General features: G+C 40.4%; 2 protein-coding genes across 11 annotated transcripts in view; both read right to left on the bottom strand.

Moving 5' to 3' along the window:
* akap9 (A kinase (PRKA) anchor protein 9) overlaps positions 1-2,477 on the bottom strand; it is a 91,809-nt gene extending 89,332 nt beyond the window's left edge. For all 10 annotated transcript variants that reach the window (XM_053640872.1, XM_053640875.1, XM_053640879.1 and 7 more), the window contains exon 1: positions 2,242-2,477. In XM_053640872.1, the coding sequence (XP_053496847.1) occupies positions 2,242-2,289 (48 nt within the window). In that variant the 5' untranslated portion in view covers positions 2,290-2,477. The remainder of the gene's footprint in view (positions 1-2,241) is intronic.
* A 2,187-nt stretch (positions 2,478-4,664) lies between these two features.
* gstr (glutathione S-transferase rho) lies at positions 4,665-8,993 on the bottom strand. Its single transcript, XM_053642179.1, has 6 exons — positions 8,685-8,993; positions 8,520-8,585; positions 6,349-6,454; positions 5,458-5,576; positions 5,277-5,365; positions 4,665-5,109 (listed from the first exon to the last, which is right to left on the bottom strand). Exons 1-6 carry the CDS (start codon positions 8,850-8,852, stop codon positions 4,977-4,979), a joined length of 681 nt encoding a protein of 226 aa, XP_053498154.1. The 5' UTR covers positions 8,853-8,993; the 3' UTR covers positions 4,665-4,976.
* Positions 8,994-10,248: the final 1,255 nt, after the last annotated feature.

Below are 10,248 nucleotides of genomic sequence, written 5' to 3'. Positions count from 1 at the left end.
GAGCCGGTCGAAAAGAGAAGGAAGGAAGAGCCGGTCGAAAAGAGAAGGAAGGAAGAGCCGGTCGAAAAGAGAAGGAAGGAAGAGCCGGTCGAAAAGACAAGGAAGAAAGAGCCGGTCGAAAAGAGAAGGAAGGAAGAGCCAGCCTAAAAGAGAAGAGCCGGTCTAAAAGAGAAGAAAGGAAGAGCTGGTCTAAAAGAGAAGGAAGGAAGGAAGAGCCGGCCTAAAAGAGAAGGAAGGAAGAGCCGGTGTAAAAGAGAAGAGCCGGTGTAAAAGAGAAGAGCCAGTGTAAAAGAGAAGGAAGGAAGAGCCAGTGTAAAAGAGAAGGAAGAAAGAGCCGGTCTAAAAGAGAAGGAAGGAAGAGCCGGTCTAAAAGAGAAGGAAGGAAGAGCCGGCCTAAAAGAAAGAGCCGGTGTAAAAGAGAAGGAAGGAAGAGCCGGTGTAAAAGAGAAGGGCCGGTGTAAAAGAGAAGGAAGGAAGGGCCGGCCTAAAAGAGAAGAGCCGGTGTAAAAGAGAAGGAAGGAAGAGCCGGCCTAAAAGAGAAGAGCCGGTGTAAAAGAGAAGGAAGGAAGAGCCGGTGTAAAAGAGAAGGAAGGAAGAGCCGGTGTAAAAGAGAAGGAAGGAAGAGCCGGTGTAAAAGAGAAGGAAGGAAGAGCCGGTCTAAAAGAGAAGGAAGGAAGAGACGGTCTAAAAGAGAAGAGCCGGTGTAAAAGAGAAGGAAGGAAGAGCCGGTCTAAAAGAGAAGAGCCAGTGTAAAAGAGAAGGAAGGAAGAGCCAGTGTAAAAGAGAAGGAAGGAAGAGCCGGTCTAAAAGAGAAGAGCCGGTGTAAAAGAGAAGGAAGGAAGAGCCGGTCTAAAAGAGAAGAGCCAGTGTAAAAGAGAAGGAAGGAAGAGCCAGTGTAAAAGAGAAGGAAGGAAGAGCCGGTCTAAAAGAGAAGAGCCGGTGTAAAAGAGAAGGAAGGAAGAGCCGGTGTAAAAGAGAAGGGCCGGTGTAAAAGAGAAGGAAGGAAGGGCCGGCCTAAAAGAGAAGAGCCGGTGTAAAAGAGAAGGAAGGAAGAGCCGGTGTAAAAGAGAAGGAAGGAAGAGCCGGTGTAAAAGAGAAGGAAGGAAGAGCCGGTGTAAAAGAGAAGAGCCGGTGTAAAAGAGAAGGAAGGAAGAGCCGGTGTAAAAGAGAAGGAAGGAAGAGCCGGTGTAAAAGAGAAGGAAGGAAGAGCCGGTGTAAAAGAGAAGGAAGGAAGAGCCGGTGTAAAAGAGAAGGAAGGAAGAGCCGGTGTAAAAGAGAAGGAAGGAAGAGCCGGTGTAAAAGAGAAGGAAGGAAGAGCCGGTGTAAAAGAGAAGAGCCGGTGTAAAAGAGAAGGAAGGAAGAGCCGGTGTAAAAGAGAAGGAAGGAAGAGCCGGTGTAAAAGAGAAGGAAGGAAGAGCCGGTGTAAAAGAGAAGGAAGGAAGAGCCAGTGTAAAAGAGAAGGAAGGAAGAGCCAGTGTAAAAGAGAAGAGCCGGTGTAAAAGAGAAGAGACGGGGTGTAAAAGAGAAGAGCCGGTGTAAAAGAGAAGAGCCGGTGTAAAAGAGAAGAGACGGGGTGTAAAAGAGAAGTGCCGGTGTAAAAGAGAAGAGCCGGTGTAAAAGAGAAGAGCCGGTCTGAAAGAGAAGGAATGTGATATGTAATTAAAGCATGGAGACTGTCTCTGGTCTAATCCACAGGGGAATAATTTGGGAATGTCATGACAGAAAGCTGTGTAACTTTGTAACACAGTGCTGATCTGTGAGGAGCAACACCCTGTGGATTTACTCAGTCTGTAAGGTAATGTAATGTAATCCCACACTAATGCACTTTATAAAGCACTGAGTGGAGATCAAATCGATTTTCCAGGCAGAAAGTGCTGATGGGACGTGAGCTGGGTTTGGGTTTGTTCTGGTTCTGCTTCAGCTGGGATTACTAAGAGGAGCTCAGATTAAACACCACAATCAAGACTGCAGGGAAGATATTTTAGAGTGCTTACATTTACAGCACTGGAAAATGAAATGTAAATCATTTCAGGTATGCAGCTGCTGTGACTAGCTGAGATATCAAGTACAGAGCTGTCAGTGTGAGGTCGGCCCAGAAAACTGCCAAACCTGCTCCACAAGTACTAACGGTCAAAACATTCAGACAAACAAAATCCAGCCCTTCAAATCTCATCTTAATGTTTGTAATGGTTGTAAACACAGCTGATAAACATGAGAGCGTAAACAAGTATGTGCTCTTACCTTCGCTTTACCGGCCTCCAGCTTTCTCCGCCGCTCCTCATCCTCCATATCTGCGCTTTCTGAACCTAAACACGGGATAAAATGACTTCATGCGAAGCGTCGATTAATAGCACCGACGTCTACGATTAAATCTGGCCAGGTGACATTAAACAATTCCAGTAAAAACGCCCTAAAACCATGAGGGATTGTCAGGCTGTACGTTGACAACTGCCAACTAGTGCAGCCACTGCAGCCGCCATGTTTTTCCACGTAAACTTACGGCGCGTACCCGACGTCATCACGCAGTGACGTCATCACGCGGAGCTAGGAACCGTTCAGCACTAGCCAAGTGTGGTGTTGAGGCTGTAATGCTAGGTATTAGCATAAAAACACGTTTAAGTTTGAAATAAATATGTGTATGCGATTGATTAAAATCTAACTGGATAATTTGTTTTCATATATTACAAGTCAAGTGCCTTTCAATTTTCAGAATAACTCAGAAAGTCAATACTTCCTTACAAACTGATTGTGTAAACAATAATGTCTTATTTTCCATAAATATTTTATACAACCAATAATTCAGGTGTGTTTGGGGTATATTTGGTACATTTCACAATTCTAGTCTTACATCATTTGGATATTCATAATTATCATTCATTACACAGTGCTGTTGAATTCTGGATTGTGATTGGTTGGAAGGTGTTGATTAATTTTGTATAACAGCAGCTCTGAGAGTAGTACAGGTTTATACTAATGTGCTCCTTCTAACACATGATCGTTTCTATAGTAACGGCTCGTTCACAGGGACACGTACAGCGGACGCTCCACATAAACAGATTTAAAATGTTGTAATCGTTGATGTGGTGAAGTTTTCTGTCAGGAGAAATGTGTTTATGTGGTTTTAGTTAAATGTGACTGCAGTGTAACAGTCAGAGGTGAAGCTGTGACTTTAGGTTTCCCACATCACAGGACAGAGGAGTTTACACTTCTTTACTGTTTCTTGGTAATAAACAATGACAAGCTGCGTGTGTTTTGTTACCTTGAAGAGAGAGAATAAAGAGAGGGAAAATAGAGAGAGAATAAAGAGAGAGAAAATAGAGAGAGAATAAAGAGAGGCTGGTGAGGGAACGACTGTTTATATTGCTATATACTTATAGCTCCTATAATGTAAGTGACAACAGGAACTCACTTATTTCACTCATTTTCCACAACATTAAGTGTAAAAAGTTATTTTTAAATAAACTTTTTTGCAAAAAGTTATATTCTTTAATAAATGATAAATGGGCAAAACCAAATGATTATCCCAATAAAACCATTAGAAATTCAGCTACATCCACTAAAACCAGTACATTTCTACTCGTTAATATTGTTTGCAGCAGTCGGAATGTTTTCTTTTCTAATTCTGCTTCATGACTTCAGTTTGCATGATGTTAGTGTGTGTGTGTGTGTGTGTTATTAATATGTACATACCTGCAGCAGTGCTACTTGGTGGAGTGTGTGTGTGTGAGCGTCTGGTGGGAGCTGAGCAGCTGATGGTCTGGCAGATCTTTAATTCGACCCATCTTCTCTTGGACATGCTGCTGTTACTATAATACACCTGAAGTCCTGAAACCCAACTGTAACACACCTGAAAACAAACCTGAGTTCAGCTGAACTCACATCTGAACACTTTACGTCCTGCAGCTCCACCTTATTCATTATTAATATCACAGGTGTAGTGTGTCAGAGAAGAGATCGATCTCTCTCTCTCTCTCACACACACACTTAACATGTAATATAATGTAGGAGGCGGCGCTTCCAATTGCACTTCCTGGTTGGAAGCTTCTCCCCATTTAATTTAATCATTAACGTTAATGTTAGTTAGTTAACTAGTCAAGTGCAGAAATATTGGCACCTCTACAGCAGCAACATCAACAACATATAATGCTTAAAAATTTCAAGTAGTTTAATTTTCACCAATAATTCTGCAGTTTCTCTTTCATTTCTCCTGAGCTAAAGGCATATAGTTGAATTTTCTTCTGAGGAAAAAGTCTGTGACTTTACACCTAAATACAACCAAAATATACCTGTAACATCGTATTAGAATAAATATATGAAAACAATGTACAGCTTTGGTCACATTAGTGAATGACACAGTGACAGCAGGTTAATTATCTGATCTCTGAGGGAGGGAGGGAGGGAGGGAGGGAGGGAGAGAGAGAGAGAGAGACAGATGATCGATGGTGTACAATGATCATTAAATATTAATGAGGTGAGAATGAAATTAGGAATTCACAGAGGAGCTCTGGTTTCTCTCAAGTGGCCATATGACTGGACTTTAATGGAGTCTGATTATTCTGTAAACCTTTATACTGTACATGATGCTAAACTGCTGGCTACAATCCTCCATTACACTACATTAGCCTCGCAGATACGGTGTAAAGCTAAAGAAGACACACAGAACATGACCTTTTTCATTTTTATTGTTCTAATGCTGAAATGTTCATTGTTATACATTTTATACATTTATTTAATTAGAAAAATAGTGAGAATCAAAATGAAAAGTGCTGAATGTCTTGAGATCAGATCAAAGATTCAGTTATTTTTTCAGTCAGCTTTAAAGAAGAGTTACAATGAAAGAATAAAATGTAATCGTACAGATAACGTGAAGGTTAAATTTGACTCAGGTTGTATATGTAAAAGAGAGAGAGAGAGATCACTGCAGGCGTTAGTGAGCGACTGTGTTCCAAATCCCCTGACCACGTGTCCTTGTGTCCTCACAGGTCTTTGAGTGTCTCCTCTCCTGTAGCCTTCTCCAGCCAGTGAGGAGGCCACGTGGATTTAATACTCGGACGCTCCTTCACCCTCTCGTAATACTCCATCAGGTTAGGATAGCGCTCCTTACTCAACCTGCACACGCCATTAAACATCATACTGTACTTTATACAGGAATATACAAATACATACACACACTGCCTACGTGAGCAGCTGTGTCTTAAACACAGCAACACCTGAGTAGTGAGAGATATCTGTTATCAAGTGTCCACACACACACACACACACACACACACACTTACCCAAACCGTGGGAGGAAAGCAAAGACAGGGAAGAAAATGACATCAGCCATGGAGAAGTTTCTCCCGGCCAGGAACGATCCTTTACCCATCTACAGAGAGAGAGAGAGAGAGAGAGAGAGAGAGATGAGAGAGTGTCACAGTGTGTGTGTGTGTGTGTGTGTGTGTGTGTGTGTGTGTGTACCTTCTGTAGGTAACCCTCCCACAGTTTGAGTTCAGTCTTCAGGTTCTCTAGGTTTCTCTTCAGAGCTGATTCGTGTCTCTCGGGTTCAGGGATGTAATGATCGTAGAACAGACCCTCATCTGCACAATCAGCATCACACACACTTCATTACAGGTCAAGCGATAGTGGATTTTACCGGAATTACCCGGTACAACTTCACCTCAAACACGGCATACGAGTTTACGACATGGCCGCTCAGAAGCACTTCTACCCTTTAAACGAGTTATACTGTATATAAACGTATTAGCTTCTGATCTATCAACATACAGACATTCACTTATTAAATCTATAAATGACTATACACTTCACTGTTCTGAGGTAAACAGCACTCAGCACAGTTAGCTCCAAACATGAAGGTGTTTTTTGAGGTCATTCCACCTGCACATTAGCACTCAAGTCAAAACAAACACCGCAGAATTCTGCAGGGAAACGAAGCGGAGTTTGATTCCGTTTTACTTTACAGCGACACCCAGTGTTCAAAACAGGAACTGCTCTAAAATCGACCACAACGTTTTTGAACGCTGTTTATTTATTTATAACGCTGCACAAAAACATCATCAGACAAATCAAGCTCAAAAAAAAAAAAACTTTTGCACTTTTACTTTCATCCACAAATTCAAATACGCACTCAGCAATGTTTCTTAAAGAAAAACACTGCAGTGATGTATTGTGCAAAAAAATCTTAGAGGACTTTTCTTTCAGAAAACTGAATAATTTATAAAGAACTTGGAGCTATTTTTAGTGAGGAAAATATTTAATTAGCTTCATGCTATACAATTAATTATAAATTAATGATTTATTATAACAACAGCACAGCTATATTATATATTATTATTATATTAGTATACATACACATCTTCTGCTGCAGTGTGCAGGACTCAAACACACGCTGCAACACGAGCGCCTGCTCCTTCATATCATCCGGCATCAGCTGAGTACCCTGAGACTTAAACTGGTTCTACACACACACACGCACACACACACACACACACACACACACGCACGCACACACACACGCACGCACACGCGCACGCGCACGCACACACACACAAAAGGCTGTTTACTATGTTAGATAGATACTAGGGCTGAGCAATATGAATATCATATCGTAAATAACAAACAAAAATATATCATATATAGTTCTGAATACAGTGCTATGATACACAGTGTCTCATAATATAAAGGTTTGCTAATGATTTCCCAAAATAAATTAATTTACATTATTTTATATAACAGCCAATGCATTTACATGGACAACACTGACTGCGTTTACATGGACAACAATAATCCACTCTTAATCTAATTAAGACCATAATTTGATTAAGAAACTACCATGTAAACAGCAACCTTAATCTAATTATGGTCATAATCTAATTAAGCTCTAATGGAATTAAGACAGGTGGATTACTCCTGTTTTAATCGTATTATGGACGTGTATTACAGACATGTAAACACCTTAATCACATTATGAACGTCGTGTGAGCGTTTTCACCGCATTTTGCGACAGGACACGATCACACACGGCAGTTTTATGCTTCACGGCGAACAAGAGAGTTCGGCTGTGTCCCAAACTGCATACTTGCCTACTATAGGCCGGTAGTGGGGAAAAATACATGCATCTCGGCTACTATACAGTAGGTAAGTATGCGATTTGAGACGCAGCCCACGGCTTCAAGCAGTCGTCTATTTGCACGTACAGCATGACAAATAATTAACCGCACTTGAAGCGTTCGTAAAAAATTTAAATAAAAACACCCAAAAGTGTATACGGTACCATAACGAGGATGAACTGTATGTTGATACGTGAAATTCTGGAGGGACGTCGGACGGCGTGGCGCGGTGACGTAATGACGTGTGCTGTTAATCTAATTATGTTCTATAACATGTAAAACGGGTACATGACAGGAGTATTCTAAAAGCGACTCATGTAAACACCTTAATCCCATTATTACCTTACTTAGATTAAGGTCAATAATTAGATTATTGCTGTCCATGTAAACGTAGTCACCAATCCACTCTTAATCCGATTAAGACCATACTTTGATTAAGAAACTAGCATGTAAATAGCAGTTTTTACTTACCTTAATCTAATTAAGGTCATACTCGAATTAAGCTCTAATCTAATTAAGACAGGTGGAGTACTCCTGTTTTAGTCGCATTATGGACGTGTATTACAGACATGTGAACACCTTAATCACACTATTAACATCATGTGAGTTTTCACCGCATTTTGCGACAGGACACGATCACACACGGCAGTTCTCAACATTTTATGGCGAACAAGAGAGTTCGGCTGTGTCCAAAACCGCATACTTCCCTACTATAGGCCTGTAGTGGGTAAAAATACATGTATCTCGGCTACTATATAGACGGTAAGTGCGTGGTTTGAGACGCAGCCCACGGCTTCAAGCAGTCGTCTATTAGCACGTATAGCATGACAAATAATTCACTGCACTTAAAGCGTTCGTAAAAAAAATGAAATAAAAACATCCAAAACTGTATATGGTCCCATAACGAAGACGAACTGTAAGTTGATACGTGAAATTCTGGAGGGACGTCGGACAGCGTGGCGCGGTGACGTAATGACGCGGGCTGTTAATCTAATTATGTTCTAAAACATGTAAAATGGGAACATGACAGGAGTATTCTCAAAGCGACTCATGTAAACACCTTAATCACATTATTATCTTACTCAGATTAAGGTCAATAATTAGATTACTGCTGTACATGTAAACGTAGTCACTTAAAACGTTTTAAAATCTGTACAAGTGCAAAACATTTCAGAAAATTAATTGAGAATTTATCATATCAATATTATATATTCACAGACAAACAAGATGTGTACTGTTGACTTCTTCCTATAAGAAATAACGTATAATCTTTTGTTCTCTATTCTGATTATAACTACTGTGTTCAGAAAAACGTCCATCTGTATGTAAATTAGTCCGTGACGTCACATGGCGACAGACATTGGCCACTTTCCCTGAAAGGCGCTGGGACACTGTTCCCCTCCCCCTCCTTACCTCCAGGTACATGCAGGCCGCCAGGGACTCATTCACCACCACGTCTCCGTGTTTAAAAGTGGGAAGCTAAACAAACAAACAAACAAACAAACAAATAAGTAGTTATGAGTTATAAACGAGGACCTCCGGATGCAGTGAGAAACTTCTGGTCGGTGTAATATGCACCTGTCCTCTCGGGTTCAGCTTCATCACCTCCTCACACCTGTGCTCTTTCTTATCGAAAGAGAGAAGTTTGTGCTGATATCCCTGCAGGTTCTTCTCCTCCAGAGCGATCTGAACTCTCCAGCACGGAGGAGATCCCGAGCCCCAGTACAACATCATGTCTTCAGCCATGTTTATAACAGAGTCTGTATAAAACACGGAGAAATGTCTTTCTGACTACAACTCTGTACTTTGGACCTCTCTGTGTGAAGCACAAACTTCGCCTTCTCCTTCTTCTTCTTCTTCTTCTTCTTCCTCTTCCTCTCCCTCTTCTTCTTGTACTGTTTATTAGCGTTTGGCAACCAGCTCTTGGTGCATTACCGCCACCTACTGCACTGGAGTGCGATGCGTCAATGCTCAGGGGGGAAAACAAACCAAAAAAACTTTTTGATTAAAGGTTTTTAAACATCCTATTAAACACCTATATTCTTGTATAATTTCCCGTTTCTTTTAGAAATCTTATCAAAGCTATTCTAATATTTTTATCCCCTTGTTGTTTACTCAGTAGATGTTCTAAAGTCATAATCTTTTCTCCTTCTGTTCTCTGATGTATGCTGAACACTGCAATAAAACATGTTTAACATTTTCATTCATTCCACAGCGCCTACATAATCCATTAGGATGTTTTTATTTTATTTATTTTATTTTATGCAGATTTCCACTCAATGCTGTATGTCCTATTCTGAGTCTTGTTATTATGGCTTCTTCTCTTCTTCTAAATCCAGTATCATTATTTGGTATTCCTACTTCCCTTTGAATTTTGTATCCATTTGAATCTCCTCCATATCCCACTGGTTTTGCCATGCTGCTATTAGAGCTTTTCTAATAATTGTCTTTGCTTCAGTTTTACTGATTTTTATGTCAATTCTTATATTATTCATCTTCAATGCACTCTTAGCATTCTTAATTGCGACCTCATTTCCTTCTACTCCAACATAAGCTGGGATGCAGATAAATGAAACAGCAGTGCCCTGATCTTTAAATCTACATATGGTCTGCATTATTTGAAGAATAAGATCTTGTCTACACTTTGATTGGCCGTACTGAATGCTCTTTAATTCTGCCAATGAATCTGAGCATATTACTGCTTTCTTTATCCGTTTTTCCTCTACCCACTGGAGGGTCATAACAACATCTACCGGCTCTGCTGTAAGTACAGATAAAATATCTGGGGTTCTTTTCGTGATAACTATTTCATGTTGTGGTACAAATACTGCTATTCCTGTTTTATTAGTTTCTGGATCCTTTGAACCATCTGTATAAATTTGTGTCACATCATAGTATGTCTGGTGAATATATTGATGAACTCATACTTTTATTGGGTCATTATTCTGTTTCTTTACTTCTTCTACTAATTAAGGTCTACTATAGGCATTACAGACATCCAAGGGGTGGATTGCAGACATTGGGACTGTATGAATATTTTATCTATTTCATAGATTTCACCATTTCCTCTGCTACCCATCCTATACTTTTTATATTTCCTCTTCCATGTTCCCAGCATTTTCTAAATACTGCCTTAGTTGGA

Source organism: Ictalurus furcatus, chromosome 14 (assembly GCF_023375685.1).
Source record: "Ictalurus furcatus strain D&B chromosome 14, Billie_1.0, whole genome shotgun sequence".
In the NCBI taxonomy this organism is placed as follows: Eukaryota; Metazoa; Chordata; class Actinopteri; order Siluriformes; family Ictaluridae; genus Ictalurus; species Ictalurus furcatus.
This window is presented reverse-complemented; position numbering and strand designations above follow the sequence as displayed.